The sequence below is a fragment of the Nuphar pumila genome, chromosome 5 (genome assembly GCF_984573655.1).
Source record: "Nuphar pumila chromosome 5, dmNupPumi1.hap1.1, whole genome shotgun sequence".
Taxonomy (NCBI): Eukaryota; Viridiplantae; Streptophyta; class Magnoliopsida; order Nymphaeales; family Nymphaeaceae; genus Nuphar; species Nuphar pumila.
In genome coordinates, this window is record NC_143253.1 from 116,402,462 (window position 1) to 116,429,032 (window position 26,571).

A 26,571-nucleotide genomic window follows, 5' to 3' on the forward strand; every position below is an offset into this window, starting at 1 on the left:
AAGCGATCTTTAACTGTTTGTAGCTGGGATGGGCGTTTATGAAGTTTATGCATTTGAAGAAGTGATAGCTGCTAAATCCTGGATTTAGAGGTGGTAGTTGCCAAATCCATGATTTAGTGTAAATACAAAGGAGAAAGGGATTCACTTTCCATCCCAAATACATAAACGCCCATCCCAGTTTCCCGATTCCAAACAGGACCAAGGTAGTTTGATCAAGATTTTAGCTCGAGACCACCAAATGCATAAACGCCAATCCCAGCGCCGAGATTCCAAACAGGCCCTAATGTAATTTTCTTTTACAATGATGCAAAATGTTTTAGGGAGATCAAGTTCCACGATATATATGCGATTGCATTGTTGGCTTCAGGTCAGAAAGTTCTACCTAAAACGCAATTTTAAAAGAACAAGTTGGAGATTTGTTGTGCATTACTTCTGACCAATACGATCCTCTTTAGGGCTTCTTGAATCTTAAGATGAAAAAGTGGTTTAGAAATTTGGTGACCAGCAGCATAGCCATCACACCTAGCTTGATTGTCTCCATCATTGGTGGGTACACTGGTGCCTGAAAGCTGATTATCATCGCCTCGGTAACTTCACCTTCAATGAGGATCAACTCCTTCATTTGAAATATATTACTATTATATAGATTTTGGATTAGTTGCGTTCTTTCTTTTATAGTAAAGTAACACAAGTGTTAGCTTTTGATTTATAAAGAGCATGCCATTTGATGCTTGCAGATGATACTTTCTTTTGAATTACCATTTGTTCTAATCCCTCTCCTCAAGTTCAGCAGCAGTAAGACAAAAATGGGTTCCCATAAAAACTCTATTTATGTGAGTGTGTAACCATTCTCTTTTTCCATTTTTCAATTTGTTGATTAATTTTTGGAAAATGCTACTTGTAATATTGCCAAAAGCTGCACAGATGCAGTATCATGCAGCTCACTAAGATCTCCCAAGCAATTTGCCTTTGGATTCTCATTTTTAAAATTCAAAGAACACATGAACCAGGTCTGAAAGCAAGTGTAGCATTTGTCAAGATTTGCACATTGGCCACCCCTGTATATGGAGAGGAGATCCATTGATCGGACCTAGTACATTGCAAAGTACTTGGTCCAATCACTTGATGTCAAGCATGCATTCAATGAGATGATTGTAATGCCTCAAAATTTGTAACCTGTTTAGTTAAATAAATTTAAAACTCAAAAATTTAAGACCTTTTTTTTAAATACAAGAAGCAGCAAAAATCTTTTTTGTGGGTTTGGGTTAGACAATCTTGAACATGTTATAAGCGAGTACTCAAACACATTTATGGATTGAACCCAACCCTGATTTGAACTTGGGTCCCAATCTACCAGAGCAGCTAATGTAGCATTTGTATGAAATTTTAATAAGTCATAAGTACTTGTAAAGTTAATAAGTTCTAACAACCAAAATGATAGAAAACTAGTTTCAAGCTGCCATCTCACTCGCCCATCGCAGTTGTAACTAATCATCACCTGCAATTATTATGATTAAGAGGTTGGACTTCATCTAGTCTGGTAATGAACTAATGCATACAAGACAAACAAACAACGTAGTATGCATTTCACTCATTCATGCTACAAAACATACATTTAGTGATATAATTGTGCAATCCTTGCATCTAGGAAGTTAAGGACATACACAAGCATGCTTACCAATATAAAACATGATCACACATATGATACTAATGAATAATGCACATAACCAAATTTAAATGTATGTCTTATCAAAGTATGTTTTTTATTATGTGAACAAAAGGTCTTTGTTTCAATATTTACCACCTTGTGGGTACACACACGACGTCTATGTCGAATAAGACTGAGATGATATGAGAGTTTATTAATCTATGAAATTTTAATACCCTGCAGAGCTAGTTGAAATGACTCCAAAGGAGTTGATGCACACACCAGGAGAGAAAAATCTTCAAAGGCGAAAATAACCAAAGATGCAACCATCACTTACTCCAAATGTGTGCGTGGGACCTACCATTTAGGATAATAATTGGTAGCCATGTCTTCTACCTCTAATGACTGGGCTCGATGAGCATATTTATTAATAACATTGTCCATAAAAATTGTTACCACTTGCCACCCCTTCATAATAAAACCAAATTCATGAAATGAGTTATTGTGTCATTCTTATTAAGGGGTTTCACATTTTACCCATGCCACATGTAAGTAGGCATCATCCAACTACAGGGTAGGGTCTCATAGTGCATATGCCTTATGTTAGACATTTTTCACCCATAGAGAATAGAGTCCCATTTTGTTATTATAACTCATTAACTTATATGTGTCTTTAAACCGAGAGAGCACCTTGCCTATGAAGGTGATTACCAAAATTAGAGTGTAGATGTGATTTTCATAGCATAGTACATTATCGTACTCTCAGGGTAGTCATAAACTCTCACTCGTCAAGAGTAAGAAAACATACTTGTTTCACATTATATACATCAATGTCGCGTGCCACTTATACAAATCAATTCATTAAGGCACCATATTAGTCTTCATCAAATCATATGTTAGTCAAGTGCAAGCATAAAAAAGGAAATTGCATAATCTTATGAAATATCATACTATGATTGAATATGACATATTGGCATATCATGATAAGATTCATGAAGATCGTTTCTCAATTCATAACATGCATGAGCATAACATGTAACATCATGTTCAATATGCATCAATCATGAGCCATATTATTTTATGCATATGTAAAACATTTGAGGAGTATGTGTATTCTAAAAGCAATAATCATGCATATGTATGTGTACATAAATTCAAACTCATTGTAAGACCCGCAATTTTTCAGATAACTCTGAATAAATTTTTGAGGCATTCTCCAGTGAAAAATATCATTTTTACCGTAAAGCGAATCGAACTGATTCCTGCGACCCAAATATACTTAGAATATTTGTATATTCACGAATATATGCTCAAACACTCTGGAAGCCATAACTTCCTACCTGAACGAAATCAAGAGATTCGTATGAGTCAACTTTCTTAGTTACGTCAATGCGAAGATAATGGCCTACTCAGAAATTTTCGGAAAAAAATGCCGAAAACTCAACTTTTTTGCGGGACTCGCGAAAATATTGGTGGGACCAACAGAAATATTCCTCAAAAAATATTCTAAAATATTTTAGAATATTTCAGGACCTTCCAGGGAATATTCCATGGAATATTCCTTTTGGATAAGATCAAACAGTCAGATGGATAAGATCAAGCTGGATTTTTGAAAAAGCCAAAAGGCAAAAGGGTCAAATGGGTTGCTTAGCCTCTAAGCAACCTCCCCTATAAATAGAGGAGCCCCCCCTTTAGAAAAAATCGCCAACCCCCCCCCCCCCTTTGCCTTCTCTCTCTCCTCCTTTTTCCAAACCTTCCCTACCTAGCCCACTTGGTCTGAGCCTGCCTAACCTAGTCTGAGCCTGCCTGACTTAGCCTGAGCCTGCCTGACCTGGTCCTAACCCACATGACCTAGATCTGAACCTACCTGACCTAAGTCCAAACCCAATTGACTTGACTTGAACCTGGTTTGGTTCAAAGTCAAAGTCCTTTTTGGTCCAGCTTTTGGTTTGGATTTCTGAACCCAGACTTAGCCTACTTGGGTTGAGTTTGAACCCAGTTGACTTGGACCGAACCCAGTTTGGTTCAAACCACTTAGGTTGAGCAGCTTGACCTGCTTTACCTCTTTCTCAACTAGGTCAACCTCATCTGACCTAGTCTGACCTCTTGACGGAAGGATCGAAGTCTGTTCAAAGCGTTGGATCATTTGGGAGTCATTTCTTACGCAATTTGAAGTAAATTCGCTTCATTAATCCATCTCTCTCAAGTATTTGATTGTTTGTATATAGCATATACTTTCTGAAGTAGTATCTTGCTTTAGTTCTTGGTTGAGCCCTCTAGGACGCTTCGGTGTTCACGCGCTCGCCTCGTAACTATTGTCGGATATATATATGTTCGAATGCGCAGTATATGCGTTCTTCAAAATAGTATCTCGCCCTAGTTCTTGGTTGAGCCCTCTAGGACACTTCGGTGTTCACTCGCTCGCCTCGTAACTATCGTTGGATACAGATCTAGGTGTTTATCTGTTGATTCTGCCGACGCGTCCTATATCGCACAGGCTATGTAATTTACCTTTGTCGTCGCGTCATATGATGCCAAGGCTCCCTGCTTTCTGCAATTTATGATTACTGCACTTCCGATTATGCATTTACTTACGTCGTCGCGTTGAATGACGCCAAGGCTCCTGTTTTGATATATATGTAGAATATTTCGTTCAGTTACACACCCTGAACAATAGTATATGCATTTCCTTTATGCCGCCGTTGTATAAAGCATAGGCTTCTGCTTATACTACATATATGGTGCGTAAATGAGCATTCAAATGAAGATCCACTCCAAATCGCCAATGTGATCCTCTTACTGCTCCTCGTTCAAGATTCTGCTTGACGAATGAAGCCCCTATTGGAAAGGCTTCGTTTTTTGGCAAAATGCTCTTTACGTAAAGACTAAGTCAATTACGTATGGCCTGGCTATGGCCCAGAGTTCCTGCAACCTTGATGGATGCAAAGTACGCACAACGGTGCGCATCCATTTCCCGAGTTAAACGTAGCGATTTCCCACCAAAGAGAGGAGATGCCGCTAAAATGGATAAAAGAAATGCACGCTTTCTTCGTTAAAGAGAGGAAGTGCTGCTGAAATTCCTAAATGAGCTAAGAATAGTTCAAAAAGAACTTAGCAGGAGTGCTACCCAGTTCATGGAACGCCTTCTACGATGTAGAAAGGTTCGTCACGCCACTGCCGATAGAGCAGAGGAGGTGCTGACAGAATGGTTGGCAAAAGAGCTGCCATAACCAGTTAAGTGGCACAACGATGCCCTTTGTTGGAACGATGTCAGAATGACTCGTCTCCTCGATACTTGTAAGGGCACCGTACTTGTAAGAGTCGTTGCGTCGAAGTAGTGGTAACGCCTTGACAAGGTACTGAGCTCGTTGCGTAAAAATACACCGAGTAGCCGATCCGTAGAGATCGAGTCATGTGCATGCTCATTGAGAATTATCAGACAATCAGACTCGTAAGGGCCGCTGAGCCGGAGTGTGTTATTTCCACCGAAAGAGGTGAAGTGCTCGTCAAGGCCAAAGTGTCGAGAGCAGAGTTAAGCATGCATATGAATAAAACCTTTGTTCCACGGTGAAAACTGTGTGGTTGATTGGGGTCGGGTACATACTTCTCAAAGGCTTCCCTATAGGCATGCAATGTTCGTCAAGTAATTATAAGACCGGCAGGCCCCTTTCAGAATTTCTCACCAAGGAAGACGGTGATGGCGCAGCCTTAAGTGACATATTATTCACCCGAACCTGATAGAGTTCATTGATGGCATCTGTCACTCAGAGGTATGGAGGTCGTGGTTATCCTTAAATATCTAAGGATTGAACCCAACTACTGCAGTAGCAGAATGCATTCGAATACCTAGATAGGATCTCTTCCGGTATGTTGTACCGTCCTACTAGGAGGATGGGGTCAACAGGCCTCTGGGGTATCTAAAATACATAGAATAATCAACCCCCAGATCATCGCGTTGTCGCCCAGATATGAGTCCCCTAAGCCTAGGGGGAGGTGCAATTATCGAAACAAAGCATTAGCTTAGGTACAACGATACTTTGAATGTATGTGTGTATGGACGTTGTTGAGTCAGTCCTGCATAACCTTTGTGAAGGTGTCATTGTTGGTATACTACTGGACCGATTGAGAAAGAACCTCATTGATATCCGTACGACTAAGTGAAGCTCGGAGAGCTGTCCTTAGATGCGTGGGATACGGATGTGCTAAGTATGAAGACTTGAGCTAGACATCCCTTTGAGACCCGGAAGAGGTCAAGGCTAAGTTGTGAAGACTTGAGCAGATGTTCAACTCATAGCCCTGAGGAGGCTCTTGCGATATACGCTAAGTCTTGGAGGCTTAAGCGTCGTTATTACGAACTGCGACCCTGAGTGGTCATCGTATGTGCTTGAGTTGAATGGACGCATGATTGCATGCTTACCAGACCATCAGTGGTTCTGACCCCGTTTAATGGGAATTTCAGGTGTTGGACCTGCGTGGCGATATGCGGAGCAAGGCGGCATCGAATTCCAAGGTTTTTCTAGACAGAGTTGTACTGCTTCCTTTTATTGAACCTATATTATTTTTCCAAGCAGTGATGTTGTAATAAATATGTGGTTTTCGATAAAATGGAACACTTTTGTGGTCAATGAGTTGTTTGGCCACATACCTGCAACGTGCTCGGAGTTTTCTAAAACTGACGACTCATTATCGTCTGATTCCGCTGCTAAAAGCTTTTCTAAGTTCCGCTGCAAAGAAAAAAAAAATCATGAAAATTTTTACTTAACTTTGTTTTGGAAATCTTGGGCGTTACACTCATAGTCATGCATATGAACATCATAGAGCATTCAAACAACTAGATTTACATAAAATTTATGCATGCAAGTCATGTAGCCTCATGCATAAGTAAAAACCACACGTATATACATCATAGAGTATGTCATCAACCATATTTACGTAAAACTTACACATGCAAGTCACATAATATCATGCATACATAAAAACTATATGTATTCACATCATAAAGCATGCTATTGTACATGTTTACATAAAACTTATGCATGTGAGTCGAATAACATCATGCATACATAAAAATTACATGTATTAACATCATAGAATATGTTATTGAACATGCTTACATAAAACTTACTCATGTGAGTCGAATAACATTATGCATACGTAAAAATTACATGTATTCGCATAATAGAGTATGTTATTGAACCTATTTACGTAAAACTTACACATGTGAGTCACATAACATTATGCATATGTAAAAATTACATGTATTCACATCATGAAGCATGTTATTGAACGTGTTAACGTAAAATCTAAACATGCAAGTCAAGTCATCCACATGCATATGTAAATTATATATAGTTCAATCATGTCATATTTTAAGCAATCTAAATTTATATACAATTTAAACATGTAAATCAAGTTATTCAATTGCGTACATAAATTATACGTATTTCAATCATGTCATATTTTAATCATGCATTTTACAAAAATACTCACATGAAACAAATTTTATGCAACTAAGCATGCAATAGAACTGCATAACTACGTGAGTTAGGATAGTTAACCCTACCTTGTAAAGTGTGTCAATACCAAAGAAACAAAAATTCTCAAAATACCCTGAGAGAATTTTCCTCAAAATAAATATATATATTACTGGCCAAAACCAAAGATGGAGAGATCCAATGATCTGACCGAGTACATTGTAAAGTACTTGGTCCAATCACTTGATGCCAAGCATCCAATAACTGAGATGATAATGGATGTGTGCCATCCATTCAATGGGCAGAGTACCTTGGAAGGGTACTCGGCCAAATACCGAATCTGGTCTCCTGCATATGGATCAGATTCAGGTCAATCTGGGGTGTCATTCTAATTTTAACACGTCCACATCTGGATCGACAAGACCAACTGCAGTTAGATCTTATCCTATATAGAAAAGGGGGAAAAAAAGATAGAAAGAGCCTGGTTCAGCTAAATCTTGGTTAGTCAAATACACAAAATTCAATTGCAAAAGCCTTTCTAGATTCTGGTCCTGGTTTGGTTTGCCTCATCCAAACCTGGTTCCATGGCCAACATTCTGCTAAAACAGGTAGACCTGGAGCAGATCCAAACCGTTGGCAGCTACAAATTAAACACTTAAAATTACTGGAAACAATCTTTGTTTGCCCATTTCTTTTTCTTTTTCTTTTCAATGTACTCAAGCTCTTTGTTATTGTTGTTGGAGCAGATTATCATCATCTCATGGGTTCTAGGTCTGATGGTCATCGGAATCAACGTGTATTACCTAACAATCAGGCTTTGTTGGGTGGCTCATCCATAGCACCCTGCCTAAGGTTGGTACCATTTTCATAGGCATCATAGTGTTTCCCTTAATGGGTGTCTGTCTTTTGGCTGTGGTGTACTTGACCTTCAGAAAGGACCAAGCTGTGACATTTGTAGAAGTAACAAAGGATGAGCTTCCCAATCAAACCCAACTGGAGAAAGGGCTGCATGCTGGCGATGCTCACAGACATGCAGACATGGATGAGGTTCCCTATAGAGAGGACCTTGCAGACATCCCATTCCCTCAGTAGACCACATATATAATCATAAAACAAGTCAGTGGCTGTTACTGTTATTCATGAAAGGAGAATGTTGGATTTTAGATCTTCAACTCGGGAGTTGGGAGGAGCTATAGGAAAGCAAAAGTCCTCTATTTTGGAGTATATACTGATGTATCTGCAATTTCAAATAAGGGAGAGAAAGTGGTTATCTTTTTTTCTTCTTTTGGCAGGGAGCATGTAAAGAGAGATCTAATGGGGGTAAGAGTTTGGTCTGTATGGGGTAATTTAGCTTTGTGAGGCTTGGGAAAATGCTATATATGTAGGGGTGGGAGCAGTGGTTGTATCTGATATATTACCTAGTGAATAATTCTATTTCACAGTTATCTTTATGAATGCCTTTATAACCTTCCCACAGCAGCCACTGTTATTCTTGCATTATTTGCTGCGGTTGCTGTTCTCATGCAAACCTTCCATATCCTGTGTAGAACTTCCTATAATCTATTGATGTTGGGGCTCCAAGAAATAAAAAAGCCTCATTTTCTACCTCTCATTAAGCTGGTTAAAGCCTCCTTTAAGTGTAGTAGGATTATTAAGACTATCAAGGGCCAAAGGTGTGCCTAGGTACTAAACCACTCTTCGGGGATTTTTACAGGACATGAGAAATTTGTCTCATTTTTTAATGCACACAGGAGGGTTCAACCTCATCAATCTAAGGTCAGAACTGTGGTCCTGGCTAGAAGTGTATGAATCAGGCTTATAAAAGCTAAAAACTAAACCAGATAATCATAATGCACTCACTTGGGTCAAAATTCAGCCACAACTAGATTCCATGCTAGATCTGATCCTGGCCAGAAATAATGAAACTAAGAAGCCGCCATCTATTGCTCAACACCCAAAGATCTCAAAGACAAAACTAACAAATGAAAATGATATTTTGTATGACAAGTCTCTAGACCAAAACAACCAGACAGCCGATGTACTGCAACCAGCATCCTTAAGTAGAAATCTTCTGAATAAAGACTTCTAAAACATTGAATTATACTATATCTGCTTTGGACGCCAAACAAAACAAGATTACAAACAACCGAACAGCATAGCCCAGTGAACTATAATGATATACACCAACCACAATGGCTCTACTAGTAGCAGCTTTTTGGGTTTAACTTGTCCTTTAAAACTTGACCTCTTTAAAATCCTAAAGGAAACCCAACCACGACAAAGGATCCATGGAGGATAAGAACTAAGTCATGATGATGATGAATATCAAATGCCAAAATAAACAAGTGAATTTCGTTAAAGACCAAAAATCAGCAACTTGTGATCTCTTAAATAGGAAACTGAAAATTATCAGATCATCGACGTTACAACAGTCTTATCGGATCTGTGTACGAGGTATTGTACATAGAACAGTACACAGCATCTAAAATAAGAGGTCTTAAACTGCAGATGAAGGGAGGCTTAACCCCCAAAAACATGTTCTCGATAACCAAAACCATAAAAGACATCCCAAACATATGAATGCCAGTACACACCCTAAAAACCGATGCTTTTGTAGCCCATATATCCAAGATTCTTACATATCACAGTAATTTCCACGTGAAAAACAACTTTTGAATAAGCACCTATCACGATCTTAACAGTAAGGTTAAGAAGCAACAAAAATAGGATGCCCAACATGCTTGGCTCTTGCATGTACCAACTTGACAAGGCCCGATTGAGGAAAACTAATGAACAAGCAGAAAAAATGCCTCATCCTAGCCCTAAGCGTGGATGCATACTTTATTAAGCGGGACCAGGAAGTATGTTGATTCGCATGTGTGATTCTAATAACAAAACTCTGAATGTAACATACCGCTGCTACTTCGTCTTCACCACTAAAAGGACAAATTGTCAATGGAAAGCATTCTTTAGCTTCTTGGAAAAGATCTACAAAAGTTCTATGGTCCAGTCTTCTGTAATTCTCACATTTGGATTGCGTACAACAGTTGCAAATGGCTTTGATCCTTGTCGGAGGAACAGGGGCCCAGGCTCAACATCTACTCTGTGATTTGCAGGTTTAATAAGAGCAACTTTTGGCTGAGAGGAATGTCCGAGTAGTGTGATCCTTTCAATAACACACTTCGTGATGAATTCTTTTCCACCAGACTTAATTCCCGCAATATTTAAGGATGTAAGTTTTCCACCAGAAAATATGAAACGACGATGGATGTATGCCCCATGTTCAAAATCATAACTTTTGCCGTCATCAACATACAGTTCACCCTCTGCCTCTAGAGAACTATTCAGTGCTATTACCTGGAACATACAATGAAAAGATGAGTGATTCTCCTAGCATCAAGGGAATACAAATAATTTTGAGAGCATAAATAGAAGGTTAGAAACCATCCAAAACTAATGAAAACATAGGCACTATCATCAATTTCATCCTCGAGCATTTACTCAGAGAATATCTCAAGCAATTTCTGAAGTTTTTGTATGAAAAATTGGAAAAATAAATGCCAATAAGAAAACAAAGAATAGGAAATAGTGAAATTTTTTCTGAAATTCTTGGAAACCTCATGGCATCACACAAGATTCATCTTATTCCTGACTTCATAGTATGATAATTGAATTTTTCTTCTTATTCAAAATTTCACCAAAAACTCGTGATATTAATGAAACACTAGACAAATTTGTCACAAAGCTTTGAACACCTTAAAACGGAATCCAATAGCTACATTTGCCAACTTTCATGTGTTCACCTATCTTTCAGAACATGTCATCATATGCTCAGAAGTTTGCAGATATTTTCCTCCTCATTTGCTTGTACATGCTCATGCATGAGCAGATTCATGCAAGAGGTGATAGCAAGGCCCTTCAACGCATCCAAGAGAAGTGACACTGGGAAAGTGGCTGACAGCCAACCCCCAAAATTCAGTAAATAATAAATAGAAAAGTAAAACAGGGCATACCAATGTATAAGGATCCCCAACCATTTGAGTGGTACTTCGACGGAACCTAGCTTTCCTTGGTATAATGCTACCACCACGTTGGAAACTAGGAATAGACTCCTCTGAGACTTCCAAATTGTGCGTCCGACCTCCAGAGTATGAAATCCCGTTTCTCAGATCATACCACAACTCTCTCCCAGGTAAATACACAGGGATGGATTTGGCCCCCTAACAGAATTTCATAAAGCATAAGCAGTTTATTGATGGATCTTCTCTATCACCAGATCCTACAAAAGATGTGCACAACATGAACAAATCTCACCCCTCCCATACACACTTGTGTGCGCCTGCACCTGCGCACACGCACACAGCATAAAGAGAGAGAGAGAGAGAGAGAGATGCTACCTCAGTGTAAACTCCCTGCACTAATAAACTGCTTCCAATCATAAAAGCCTCATCATTGTTAAATGTTGCTTCATCAGAAGGGAACTCGACCCACAGAGGTCGCATAACAGGGATGCCACTCAAACTGGCCTCCCTGAATAGTGTATAGTAGAAAGGCAGGAGCTCATAGCGTATATGGACAGACTCCCTAATCAATGCAGTTTTCTGCTCACTGTTGCAAGGCAGAAGCAAACACTAACATTATAATCAACTTGGAAGAGAATTTCTCTACGCAACTCAAAACCACAGCCATGAAAGAATGCCTACATTTCACTGCTACAAAATGACACGAGCATAGTAAACTAGATAACTGATTATGGATGTAAGTTTAGAACTTTGTGGCAAAAATGTAAAAAAACAATTAGAAATGGACAACAAGAACTTTACCTTTATAGCTACATGAAAAAAATTGAGAAAAAAAAGTGATTGAAAAGAGATGAATGTTCTGGTCTTTGGTAATCAACATGCAATGGGACTTAGGTAGAAAAGGATCACAATCCTGACAGGCTATGTCACATGGGTGCGGGTGCGGGTGCGGGTGCGGGTGCGGGTGCAGGTGCAGGTGCGGCGCAATTCCAAAAAATTTGGACACGGGGACTCGGCTATATATATATATATATATATATATATATTAAAAATATATATATTTTAAATATATATAATCATATATATAACAATAAATTAACACATAAAGATTGTAAATTTTAAAGCAAAAATAAAAAAGCAATTCTTAACAACACAAACTTACCAAAATATAACACATAAAGAAGCTTGTGAGTGTGATAAACAACAAAACTTATCATAAATCTGCCTTATCGTCTGAATTAGAGGAAAGAACAAGATCGAGGTAGTCCATGTTGAGAGTATGTAAATTATGTTCTCCCTCAAAGTTAAAATCTTCTGGATTTATATCCCAATTCTTGGATGGTCCACAACTGCATCAAAAAATGACTATATTAGTATCTAACTTAAAACTTTGAATACAAATATTTAAATACAAACTCTGAATACAAAGAAAAAAAAAGTACCTATACTCTTCTTTGGTGCGGCGAGAAATTAATCGTAGATTTGAGTGAACATAAACCAAATCCTCTGCTCTTTTACTAGTGAGTTTGTTTCTTTTAATGTTGTGAATTTGAGCATATGTACTTCAATTTCTTTCACAACAAGATGATGTAGCGGGTTAGGATAACAACTTCATTGCAAGACGTTGCAGATTTGGTGTCTCTGATCCATATGTTGCCCACCAATTAAGGGGATCTTCCTCGTCCCTTGCAACAAGTGCTGCCAAAGAATAAAATCTTCCAGTAGAAAACTTGCCAAACTCATTATTTACAACTTTATACATGTGAGGATCATTAAAAAGTCTTCCCAAATATATCATTTTATTTGTTGATATCTCAGGATCTTCATTTAGAGAAACACGACCAACACCTGCTGTCAACCATTTTTTTGCATAGTATTTTGGATTGAGAGAGTGTGTCATGCAATGCAAAGGTGTATTGCTTTTATCTCATCTTCTCACTAAAACTGAATGTACATGATTGTAAAATTCTGAATCATCAAGTGCAATATCTTTCTTCTCATGTTTAAAAATGATACTTTGAACTTTTTCAATCATATTGTCCCACATTTCATAAATTCTATGAAGCATGGATACATCTCTGTCAACTTCTCTCAACATTTCCCAAATAGGCTTTGTAAATTCAACAAAATATGTAATTTTATCCCACCAAAAATCATCACAGATGCATTTTTTGATAGCTTGAGCCTTGACATCATCTTCAGTATGATAAAAATCTCAATCTTGATCAGCCACCATCATCATCAATGTATTCTTGAGTTGCTTAATTCTTTTTATCATAACAATGAGAGAAGCAAAACGAGTTTCAACAACTTTCAGTAACTTGAAATCAGAATGCCTATTAAATATACAAAGGGCATGATGATGGTTTACAACAAAATTTCTAATATTTTGAACATCATGCTTTATTTCATCAATCCATAAGCACATTTCATGTACATGTGCATCATCTTTTGATGGATTGCATATACTCTGAAGTGCCAAATTTAAACTGTGTGCTGCACAAGGAGTCCAAAAAATATGTAAATATGTATCTTCACTTGTCAAATTCATTCTTGCACGACTGCAAACTGGAGCATTGTCAGTAATGATTTGCACTACACTTTCTTCACCCACTTCTTTTATCACTTCGACAAATAATCTCTTTAAATATTCAGCATCTTTATACTCTCTAGATGCATCAACAGTCTTCAAAAAGATTGGCCCATTAAGTGAGTAAGCAATGAAGTTTATCAGTGGTCGCCTTTGTATATCAGTCCACCCATCAGAAACAATCGACACTCCATGTCGTCTCCATGCAAATTTTTTGGTCTCTAACAAGTCTTCAATTCTATTTTTTTCCTCTGCAAGAATGATTGTTCTTAGTTTTTCTGAATTAGGAGGCACATAACCACTCAAATTGCAATTAGCCAAACATGTAATCATATCTTTCCAGTATAGACTTCTAGCTACATTAAAAGGAATTGAGTTTGAGTAAAAGAATCGACCAATCTTTTTATCAATTTCTGCTCTTGCTATGTTTTTGAATGAAGCTTGTATTGTTTTATTGCTTTCCATCTTTTTTTTCTTTAAAAGCTCTTCTTGTATATCACTAGCAGTAGGAAAAGACAAATTAATCGAATCGCTTCTCATCTCTGCAATTTTTTTCTTTTCAGCTTCCTCTTGTTCTTTTTTTAATTACTTTAACATGTCTTTGTCAACCCCAGAACATGCCCTAATGCCTTGACCACGAATATGCAAAAGATGTGCTTTCACACGCGTATAAGAACCTGTGAAAACAGTCTTACATAGATTACAATAAAACTGCACATTCCCACCACCACCACTACTAGCTTTTACCCCTTTTGTCATAAGCCTCCAAAGTGGTTGAGAAACTTCTAATTCAGGGTTAGAACTTGAACCAAATGTATTGACACTACTGCTAGAACTCGCCATTATATCTGAAAAGTGAAAACTGAAAAGAAAATAAGTAAATAAAATAAAGTTAATAAACACTTCAAAATAATAGTAACAGGAGCTTCAGGTTTGTTCCTCCTGTGCAAATCAGGTTCAAACCAGGCCCTCCTCTGCAACCAGGTTCTCGAGATAGGGGGCCTACCCCCTATCTAATGCAAAAAAGAGGGGCAGGGCAAGCCCCTGCTGAACCTTATCTGTGCCAGTGGCTTCGCCCTTGCCAAAAAGCCAAAGGCAGCAGGGGAAACGAGGAGGGGCCGAGCCTCTCCTTGTTTTCCTTTTGTTCGGCAGGGGTAAGAAGGAGTGGAGGAAGGAGGGGGCTCGGCTAACAGGCTGAGCCTTGCCACGCCAGATAGAAGGGAAACGAGGGGTCGAGCCCCTCTTTTATGAATCAAAGGCAAAGGGAGGGGTCGAGCCCCTCTTCTGCGAGCAGAGGGTGCAGGGGGGATTGCCGAGACCCTCCCTTTGCCTTCGATTCACAAAAGAGGGGCTCGGCCCCTCGTTTCCCTTCTATCCGGCGTGGCAAGGCTCAGCCTGTTAGCCGAGCCCCCTCCTTCCCCCACTCCTTCTTACCCCTGCTGAATAAAAGGAAAATAAGGAGGGGTTCGGCCCCTCCTCGTTTCCCCTGTTGTTCGGCGAGGCAAGGATCGGCCTGTCAGTCGAGCCCCCTCCTTCCCCCACTCCTACTTCTTACCCCTGTGATAAAAGGGAAACGAGGAGGGACTGAGCCCCTCCTCTATGAATCGGAGGCACAGGGAGGGGCCGAGCCCCTCTTCTACGAGCAGAGGGTGCAGGGAGGGGGGGCGAGCCCCTCTTCTGCGAACAGAGGGGGGGGCTGCCTGACATAAGTGAAACGAGGAGGGGCCAAGCCCCTCCTTTGTGAATAGGAGGCACAGAGAGGGGTTGAGCCCCTCTTCTGCGAGCAGAGGGTGCAAGGAGGGAGGCTGCGAGCAGGGGAGGCTACGAGCAGAGGGTGCAGGAGGGTCGATCGACAAACCTGTTGAGTGTTGACGGAGGGGGAGACGGTGGCTGCCTGTGCGTACCGTCGCCAGAGTCTGGATCGCCGACGTGGGTGTAGGAGAAAGCTGCAGGGGCTTGTAAAAGTATCTCCAAACAAGATACTAAGATCAAGACCTTAATATTCTTGATAATAAACACGACTCACATGCACAATAAGAACACTTTAGAACACTTGTGCACAAAAGCACAACTCACAAGAACTCGCAAATGCACAAAGGCATAAAAAATATTGGAATCACTTTATTGAGCACTTGGGCTTTGACTCAAAGCCATGAGAAATACAAGAGGGGAAGCCCCTATTTATAAGGAAGAAGAGGAGCAACATAGGGGGCTCCCAAGAGAGTCGTTGGGAGCCCCCAACGGTCACATATGTGACCGTTGGAGGCTCCCCAACGACTCTTTGGGGAGCCTCCCTATGTGGCACAAAAAGACAAAAAACAAAAAAGAAAAAGGAAAAAAGAAAAGGAAAAAGCTAAGTTACAAGCATATTCCAAAATGGAATATGCGTAAAACAGGAATTTATAGAAATGCCCTTTTGGGTGAATAAGAATATATATATATATATATATATGAATATAAATATATATAAGATTACAAATATCGATACATAATTTAACACCCCCCCTCAAACTTAGGGCAAGATGATCGAGAGTTTGCCAAGGAGAAAGTTGAATCTTGGTGCACATAAGGCTTTGGTGAAAAAATCTGCCAACTGATATTCTGAAGTAACATAAGGTAGATCAATGACTTCTTTCAAGTAGGCTTCACGAACATAGTGACAGTCCATTTCAATGTTCTTAGTTCGCTCATGGAAAGTATGATTTTTAGCAATGTAAATTGCACTCTTGTTATCACAACATAGCTTAGTAGGCCCTTCAATAGTGATCCCCATGTCTTTAAGGAGCTGATGAATCCATACAATTTTCATGATAGTAGTTGTCATGGCACGATATTCAGCTTCAGTCGAAGATAGAGAAACTTTTTGTTGCTTCTTACATCTCCATGAAATCAAAGAATCACCTAAGAATACACAAAAACCAGTGGTGGAGTGACGGTTATTTGGGTCACCTCCCCAATCAGAGTCAGTGTAAGCAATTAATTTTAACTCAGAAGAGGATGACAGAAAAACTCCCTTATTAAGAGTACGCTTTAGGTATCTTACGACACGTAAGACGGCACTCATATAAATAGAAGTTGGTGAATGCTGAAACTGACTTGCCATATGCACTGCATGTGAGATATCTGGTCTGGTAATACTCAGGTACATCAACGATCCTACAAGTTGTCTGTAAGGAGTAGGATCGGAGAGAAGAACACCATCATCAATCTTCATTTTAGCTCCTACTACAGCAGGAGTTTCATAAACTTTATCATCTGTAATACCTGACATGTCAATAATCTCAGATGCAAGCTTAGTTTGAGACAAAAAATACCCTCTATGAGAGTATGCTACCTTAATACCCAAAAAATAAGTTAAGAAACCCAAGTCAGACATTTCAAACTTATCCTTTAAGATCGATTTTATGCTTTTAATCCCTTTAGAATCGCTTCCGGTTATAAGCATGTCATCCACATATAGAAGTAAAATAACAATCCCTGCATTAGATTTTCTAACAAACAAAGCAGTATGAGTAAAACAGGATGAAAAACCATTTTCTAACATTACGGAGTTAAACCTATCATACCAAGCCTTGGGGGCTTGTTTCAAACCATAAAGTGTTTTTCGAAGGCGAAGCACTTTTCTTTTAGGAGACTCCATTCTCGGAGGAGCATCCATATACACTTCTTCGTTTAGATCTCCGTTTAAAAAAGCATTCTTAACATCCATTTAATAGATGTTCCACTTGTTGATTGAGGCAACGGTTATAAGACATCGGACGGTGACCATTCGAGCTACCGGGGCAAAGGTCTCTTCATAATCAATCACATATTCTTGACTATATCCTTTTGCAACTAAACGGGCCTTGTATCTCTCGAGGGACCCATCACTCTTAGTGTTAACCTTAAACACCCATCTACAACCTATTGCTTTTCTTATCTTTAGGAAGGTCTTGAAATTCTCATGTCTTTGCTCTCCTTAGAGCTTCAAGTTCATTATCCATAGCGACTATCCATTCTGGACATTTTTGTGCTTCCTCGAAGTTTCTAGGTTCTATGTAAGAGTGAATGGCGCTTAGACAGGCTCTATATTTAGGTGAAAAAGACTCATATGAGATGAACCTAGAAGGGGGTTTTCTCTGTCTTTCGGTCCTACGTAGGTTTTCCTTACTTTGAGGAGTAGTCCCACTATCATCATATCTTTCGAGGGCACTTCTGAAAGTATTTTTATCTCTATGAGTGTAGGCTATGGGATCTCTATATGGTTCCTCATTGACATGTTGATGAAACGTTGGGGGCACAGAATTGGTTTCATTATTACTTGAGTCATTTTGATTCGACTCATCATCACTAGTATCATCATCTTCAGTCAAAAGATCAAACAGAAAAGAATAGTTTATATTCTCGTCATTAGATTCAAATTTTTCGAAACCACTGATATTTTCCAAAAAGCTTACATTTCTGGAAACATATAGTTTATCATTTTTAATATCATAACAACGAAAACATTTTTGAGTTTCGGAATAACCAAGAAAGGCACAAGGAATGGCCTTGGGGGAGAGTTTGTCATTTTTATCAGTAAGGACAAAACATTTATATCCAAAAACCCTTAACCTGCTATAATCAGGTTCTTTTTCGTATAGTTTTTCAAATGGGGAAACCTTGTTCAAGTTTTTTGATGGGAGTCTATTTATGAGATAGACTGATGTAAGGGATGCCTCAGCCCATAGTCTTTTCGGAATATTTTGTGAAATGAGCAAAGTTCGTGTTGTTTCAATAATATGCCTATGTTTTCGTTCAGCCAACCCATTTTGTTGTGGAGTTTTAGGACAAGATTTTTTATGGAGAATACCATGATTTTCAAAATAACTTTTGAATTCATTGGAAAGATATTCGCCACCCGAATTAGTTCTAAGAATTTTTAAACTTTCATTGAATTGATTTAAAATCATCATATGAAATGTTTTAAAAATCGAGAAAACTTCATGTTTATGTTTAAGAAAATATATCCAACTAAATCTAGTGTAATCGTCCATAAATATAACATAGTATGAGAAACCTCTTTTAGATATCACCGGAGCCGGACCCCATACATCGGAGTGAATAATTTCAAAAGATTTTGTTGTAAACATGGATCTTTGAGAAAAAGGAAGACTTCATTTTCCCAAAAATACATTCATTACATACAAAATTTTCATTACAAAGATGTTTAATAAAAGGCAAATAAGAGATTTTAACAATGTTGGGATGACCCAATCTCTTATGCCATACATGAATATCTTTGTTTTGAGCAACATTACAAAATTGGTTCTTGGGAATTTTGAGAAAATCAACATAGTAGAGGTCTCCTCTCCTAGAGCCTTCCCCAATCAACTTCTCGGACTGGCGATCCTGTATCCAACATTTATCAGAAGAGAATTTTATATCGCAACCATAGTCCGAGAGTTGAGAAACCGAGAGTAAATTTAAGTTTAATTTTGGTATAAGACGAAATTTTGGAATAAAGAAGTCTTGCTTTTCAAAACTGCTCATTCCTTTAATTTCAAGAGGTGTTCCATCCGCCGTTGAGACAAACGATGGAAGAGAATTTTTAGAAAAATCAGAAAGAAAACAAGAACTTAGAGTTATGTGAAATGATGCACTGGAATCTAGGAGCCAAGATGTCTTACCGAGAGAAGAGGAGGATGACATAGCGGCTCCGAAAATGCCTCCTTTGCGAAGAGGTTGAAGAGCATTCACAATTTGTTGAAGGGAAATTGGCTCATTTGATGAAGAAGATCGTTCCTCTGGTTGGGATGCCATAGCCGCGGCAAGAATTTTCTTCCATTTGGGGCAAATGGGTTTGATATGCCCGGGTTCTTTACAAAAATGGCAAGTTAATTTGCTATAGTCTCTTTTGCCATATCGATCATTTCCTCCTTGTCCTTATTTTTTGAAATGAAGAGGTTTGTAGGTCTTCATATTATTCCCGGGTCTTGACACAGCATTAACCGCTTGATAATCATTTTGAAAAGGTGTAGCAAGGATGCTAGGATTATTTTTACTAATCCCCATACGGGTTTTCTCACCACTTAGCTTAGTGATAACATCTTCAATAGAGGGAGATGTGAAGGCAGATAGAAGAGAGGACCGAATTTGCTCAAATTCGGGTCTAAGACCATTTAGAAAATTGAAGAATCGATCTTCCTCTAGTTGTTTGTGTCTTAACTCGATTGCTTCTCCGCTCCATTTTGGTTCGAGCATAGCAAGCTCGAACCAAATAGATGATAGTTCGGCAAAATATTCCCGAATAGACAAATCGTTTTGTTGAAGGGTCAAGGCCTTCTTTTGGAGGTAATATTTGTGAGATAAGTCCCTTGACGTATACATTTTTTCAAGGTACAATCACGCTTCAGAGGCCTTTTTAAACTTAATGATGTCGGCGTTGATCTTGGTTTCTGCGGATGAAAAAATCCAAGACAAGATTTTGAAGTTCTTCATCTCCCACTCATCATGCCTTTTGGAATAATCTTTTAGGGCTTTTTGTCTATCTTCACCTTCAAGAATCTTAATATCTCCTTTTTCTATGATTGTAAGTTTGGGTTCGGGTTCCGATATTGAACCTTGAACGTAACCCCAAAGACCTTTCCCTTTGATATGAGCTTCCATATTGCCGGCCCAAACATGATAGTTCGAACCACTAAGTTTAAAACCAAGGGAGAAGTGAGAGTCTTTTTCACCCATTAGAGAGGGAAGAAGATAGAAAATAACGCGTACCTTAAATGATTTTCAAATCTTTCTTGACAAAAGATGCTTCTAAAATATTGCCCGAAGGAGATGATCCACTTCAAAACTTCAATAACTTGAAGGCACGTTTTTCGATGCACTTCAAAAATGAAGAGATGAACGATCCTCCTTCTTCAACGAGACTCTGATACCATGTAAAAGTATCTCCAAACAAGATACTAAGATCAAGACCTTAATATTCTTGATAATAAACCCGGCTCACATGCACAATAAGAACACTTTAGAACACTTGTGCACAAAAGCACAACTCACAAGAACTCACAAATGCACAAAGGCATAAAAAATATTGGAATCACTTTATTGAGCACTTGGGCTTTGACTCAAAGCCATGAGAAATACAAGAGGGGAAGCCCCTATTTATAAGGAAGAAGAGGAGCAACATAGGGGGCTCCCAAGAGAGTCGTTGGGAGCCCCCAACGGTCACATATGTGACCGTTGGAGGCTCCCCAACGACTCTTTGGGGAGCCTCCCTATGTGGCACAAAAAGACAAAAAACAAAAAAGTAAAAGTAAAAAAGAAAAAGGAAAAAAAGAAAAGGAAAAAGCAAAGTTACAAGCATATTCCAAAATGGAATATGCTTAAACAGGAATTTATAGAAATGCCCTTTTGGGTGAATAAGAATATATATATATATATATTTTTTATATATATATATAGATATATATACATATATACATAGTATATATGTATATATATCTATATATATATGAATATAAATATATATAAGATTACAAATATCGATACATAATTTAACAGGGCTGAGGGGGAGAGGCAAAATGGAGAGGGTAAGCCCATCCCCCTGTCGATAAACCCCTTTTAGGGTTCGACTGCAAAAGAAATTTGGATCTGGGTCGGGTACGGACTCGACCCGGATCCAAAACGTAATTTAAAAATCGAAATGGACATTTTTGGACTCGGTCAAAGTTGATCGAGTCCAAAATGTGGATGGACCATGGTTGCCAGTTGAGGAAGCGGGAGCGGGAAGCGAGGCACTTTCAAAATTTTAGGAAGCGGGGGACCACTTAGGAGCGATTCGGGAAGTGTCTCGGAAGCGACCTAGGAAGCGTCTCGGAAGCGACCTAGGAAGCGTCTCGGAAGCGAGGGGGAAGCGAAAAAAATAAAAATAAAAAGTACAAAAAAATTGAAAAAAACAGGGGAAGCGAGGGGGAAGCGTGATGGGAAGTGCGCTTCCCATTAAAGGGAAGCGCGTCCCCCATTAAAGGGAAACGCGTCCCCCATTAAAGGGAAGCGCGCTTCCCAAAAAAGGGGGACGCTTCCCCCCACGCTTCGGAAGCGCGACGTTCCGCGCTTCCGAAACGCGCTTCCCCTTTTAGCTAGGCGCTTCCGGTAACCCTGGGATGGACTCGGCCTCGACTCGTTGACCGAGTCTGACTCGACGTTGACCGAGTCTGACTCGGCGTTGACCGAGTCCGGGCCGAGTCCGAAGCCGCATCCGAGTCTGCACCCGTGTCGGGGCATGTCAACTCGGGTGCGGCACCTCCTTAGCCGAGTCCGTGTGACATAGCTGACAGGTGATCTGGCCCTATCAACTTCTACCTCAAAGCACAGAAAGAAAGTACAGCAACTGCAATCTACTCTAAATGCTTCGTATACATTGTAGAAGTTTCAGAAGAAGGATCACAATCCTGACATGTAATTTGGATGCATGCAAAGAAGGTGCAAATGCAATCTACTCCAATTGCTTCTTCTACATTGTAGAGTTTCAGAACAAACCCTATATGCAGTTTGATTAATATGCCAAACAAGGTAGTATGCCACTTAGAACTTTTTCACAATCTGTGAAACGCAAAGTACATAGTTAATTAATTGCGGCTCCACTCTCTCCCAAGGCAATTCTGAATTAAATAGAATTCGTAAATGCAGATCAATAAGGTAACACAAATTATAGTTATGCCCAGTAGGAGTGAACAAAAAAATTCTCATGACCTGAGATATCATAACTTGGGAAAATGTTGGGATCTAAATAAGCAGAAAATATAACAAAATGAGAAACAAATGGTTAAAATATTACCCAAACAACCAAGGCTCCCGCCTGTGAGTATCATGATGGGCATGTGCTCTAAAGAAAGGATAATAGGCACCTAGCTGATACCAGCGAAGCAACAGCTCAGGCTCAGGGTTGCCAAAAAACCCACCAACATCAGCACCTATAGAGATGCATGACATTAATTCAAGTGTATAAATAAATAGACGATCACCAATATGGTGAACTATGACAGTTACTCGCCCGAAAACGTCATCCCCGTAAGGCCAAGTGTTAAAAGCATCGGAACTGAAACTCTGAGATGTTCCCATTCTGCAATATTATCACCCGTCCAAACAGCTCCAATTCTTTGGCTTCCTGCAAAGAATGCTCGTGACAAAACAAATGGCCTATCATTCCCAGTGCCTCGCTTTAGAAGCCCATCAGTTGAAGCCATATGGAAATAGAAACCATATGCATTGTGCACTTCTCGGTGCTCCACACCACCAGAATGGAGTGCATCCCTAGGCATGGTCACCTGAAATATACAATATTGCCAGTTGATTTCCACAGAGTATGCTAGCATAATTCTGATTTGAAGTCACAAAAGTGTAAATAGCAACTTCCATGATGGAAACAAATGGCTAATTAAGCTAATATTGGAGACATAACATCCGAGAGAAACTTCTAGCAGTTATACATGTTGGTAATGACAACAAAGCACAAAAGAATTATGAAGAAAAAAACAAAGACTAAAGTGACAAGGTAGGCAAAGAAGTACAAAAATCTAGATGAGTACAAAAATCTAGAACTATAACATAAAAGAAAGCTTTATTGACAGTCATAACAAGTATGAGGTTGGATTTGTGGAATCTGAAACAAGAGACGCAAAGAAGCTATGGAGGACCAAGCTCTCAAAGATATCATTCAAGGAGCATATGTTACAAAAAATGAGTAGACCCTCTTTATTGAGTCTTACAAAACAAAAAGAATAGATATGACTAGAATACCCCTAAAAAGAATGAAAAATTAACTACAAGGCATATTATGGACAACCATGTACAATAAGATACATAACAAATACAATAAGGACCACTATGTCCCTAAGGCACGACCAATAAGTATATTATTTTCACACTCCCCCTCAAAATCGAGATGGTGTAATGGGAAATATGGTACCCGGACACTCCATTTTGCCTTCCGTACCCGTGTCGATAGGCATCGACACCCAGACATGCCATTTTACCCACCGTACATACAAAGTTTGTATTTAATTTATAATTTATAATTATATTTGTAGTTTATCACTTTATATTTTCAGTATATAATATATTTTAGATATAACACATATATTTAGATTATATTCAGTTTATTTTGTATTTATGTGATATTTAATATATATATATATATAGCCGTGTCCCCGTACCCACATTTTTAGAATTGCCGTGTCGTACCTTCCGTACCTATATCTGCACCCATACCCAGGTGACATAATAGGAACCATTGCGAGTTTGGAGAGGTGCAAAACTGAACTGTTGGTTGTGCCTTAGTGAATATATCTGCAAGATGACAAGCTGAGCGAACATAAAGTCAAGTGATAGTGTCATTAAGACATAGTTGGAAAACTCGTGATTGGGAGTCGGATCGCCCAACCCTTGACTCGCGAGTCAGCAGGTCGACTCGGTAACTTGGACGAGTTAGGACTATACATTTTCTAGTGTTAAGATATGGAAAAAATCAAAATTTATATTGTATAATCACTGAATTTAGCACATGACATCAACTATACATAATTATTAATATTTATGATTTAAAAATATATAATTCTTTATAACAAGTATTCTTTTATAGGAATTATGCATGAAAAAAAACATTGTCTTTGCATGTGGATCGGCAGTCCTGAATCGTGACCCAGTTGGGCTCCTATCCGGGTCGACTCGGGCGATTCCCAAGTCGACTTGCCGGGTTTGCCAACCACGCATTAAGATACTCCCGGCGCACAAAGTGACAATCAACCTCTATATGTTCGAGACATTCATGAAACTCTGGATCTTTGCTACATGTATGGCACTCTGATTATCACAATGCAAAGTTGTAGGTAGAGACATGGTAACACCCATATCTCTCAAAAGTCATCGTAATCGAACTATCGGTTGTTGCGGCATGCGCCATGGCACGATACTCAACCTCTGTTGTAGACAATGTAATCCTCTGTTGCTTTTTGCTCTTCCAAGAGATCAAGGAGTCTCCAAGGAAGACAAAAGCCCATAGTGGAGTATCGAGTCGTACTGCATCCTCCAAAATCATAATCACAATAAGCTATGATATCTAATGAAGATATTGATGAAAAAAACAATACATAGTGCATACTATATAATATCTCTAACATAATGAATGATCCACAATATTGCTGCTGATGGATTATGCGTGGTGCACTGATAAATTGACTCACTAAATGCACGGCATAGGCAATGTCTGGTCATAAAATGGTCAAATAGATGAGGCTCCAACCAACTGATGATACATTGTAGGATCAGCAAGTGGCTCACTATCTGTCAATCTGAGTCTCGCATTTGCCTCAATGGGTGTGTCAACATGCTTCCCATCCTCCGCTAATCTAGCTCAAGTTACTAGATTAGTTGCATATTTATGCTGTGACAAAAGATATCCTCCCTTAGAGTACGCAACCTCTAATCCAAGGACATACCTCAAAACTCTTAAGTCCCGCATCTCGAATATCTGATCAAACTTCTTTACATTAGCTATCGGATGAGTGTCATCTCCATGAATAATCATATCATCTAAATATAATAGAAGCAAACATTGTCCTTGAGAAGATAAGGAGACAAACATGGTTGGATCACGATAGCTCTGTGTGAACCCAAGTTGTCTGACAACATTGCTAAACTTCTCAAACCAGGCTCTAGGTGCATGTTTGAGACCATACAAAGCTCTACGAAGCCTTCAGGTTTTTCCCTCAGAATCTGATACACAAGGAGGCAAATGCATATAAACTTCTTCCTCTAAGTCACCATTAAGAAAGACATTCTTTACATCCAGTCAGTGTTATTAAAAACGCCCCTCAAGGCGCAAAAAGTGTGCCTCGCCTCAAGGCGAGGGCCTTCATGCCTTGAGGCACATGTATAAAGCGCAAAAGCCCCGAGGCATACGCCTTGAGGCACACGCCTTGAAATTTTGGTCAAATGAGGGGTCAAAGCCCTCATTTGACCAAAAATTAGGGTTTAGAAAAAGGGCCCCCAACTCTCTCTCTCTCTCTCTCTCTCTCTCTCTCTCTCTCTCTCTCTCGGCCACGCAAGCTTATTCATTTAGGTAATGCTCCTTCCCCTCTTCATTTGCAAAATTTCCTTTCTGTTATTTTTCTGTCATTTATTTTTTTGTCATTTAGATATGAAAGAAATTTGTATATATTTTTCTTTTCTGTTATTTTTCTGTGTGAAATAGCAGTCTGCAATTCGATTGAGTTCTACTCTCCTTTAGCGTTAAATTTTGGGCTAGTATACAACATGAAATAGATAGAATTTATTTTGTACAACATGCATTGTATATACATTTATATGTATGTGTATGTGTGTCAATGTGTGTGTGCATGCATGCATGTTTGTATTGGCAGCTACAAATTATGTTAAAAACTCAGTATAACATAATGATTATTTGTGAATGTCTGAGTTGCTAGTTTGGCTTTGTTGTTGGTCATAATGTTTATACTTAAAAACTGGTAAAGAACAACATTAGTGGTTGATTTTTACTATATGTTGTTTCTAAATTATTTTTGTTGTTTTCTTATCTTGCTAAGTATGCTTGACACCTTATTTTCTTATAATTTTAATTGTGGCTTTAATGTTACTCATCTTCAAGCCATGGTATTTATGCCTCTTTACTCAAAGACCACTGCTTGTATTTTGCATGTCACATAGTAGAAAACAAAATTAGATTGAGTTTCAAATCTGTGTATTGCAGGTCACAAAGTAGAAACCAGAATTGTTGCATTAATGTTACTTTTACATGTTGATCTCATATTTTTCAGTATTTATTTGAGATTTTTTCTTTTTGTTGGTTGTTGCTTCATC

General features: G+C 38.9%; 1 protein-coding gene and 1 pseudogene across 2 annotated transcripts in view; one reads left to right on the plus strand and one right to left on the minus strand.

Annotated features, from left to right (window-relative positions):
- Nucleotides 1-8,214, plus strand: part of LOC149838284 (metal transporter Nramp6.2-like) — an 88,232-nt pseudogene extending 80,018 nt beyond the window's left edge. Inside the window, exons 11-13 of the transcript XR_016431950.1 lie at nucleotides 456-587; nucleotides 738-833; nucleotides 7,869-8,214. The product of XR_016431950.1 is annotated as a metal transporter Nramp6.2-like (transcript). The remainder of the gene's footprint in view (nucleotides 1-455; nucleotides 588-737; nucleotides 834-7,868) is intronic.
- A 1,270-nt stretch (nucleotides 8,215-9,484) lies between these two features.
- The window catches only part of LOC149838288 (putative glucan 1,3-alpha-glucosidase), a 33,165-nt gene continuing 16,078 nt past the window's right edge, over nucleotides 9,485-26,571 (minus strand). Inside the window, exons 2-6 of the mRNA XM_090006500.1 lie at nucleotides 22,748-23,021; nucleotides 22,532-22,667; nucleotides 11,520-11,730; nucleotides 11,136-11,342; nucleotides 9,485-10,479 (exon numbers count right to left, since the gene is read on the minus strand). Coding sequence (XP_089862626.1) covers nucleotides 10,111-10,479; nucleotides 11,136-11,342; nucleotides 11,520-11,730; nucleotides 22,532-22,667; nucleotides 22,748-23,021 — 1,197 coding nt within the window. The 3' untranslated portion in view covers nucleotides 9,485-10,110. The remainder of the gene's footprint in view (nucleotides 10,480-11,135; nucleotides 11,343-11,519; nucleotides 11,731-22,531; nucleotides 22,668-22,747; nucleotides 23,022-26,571) is intronic.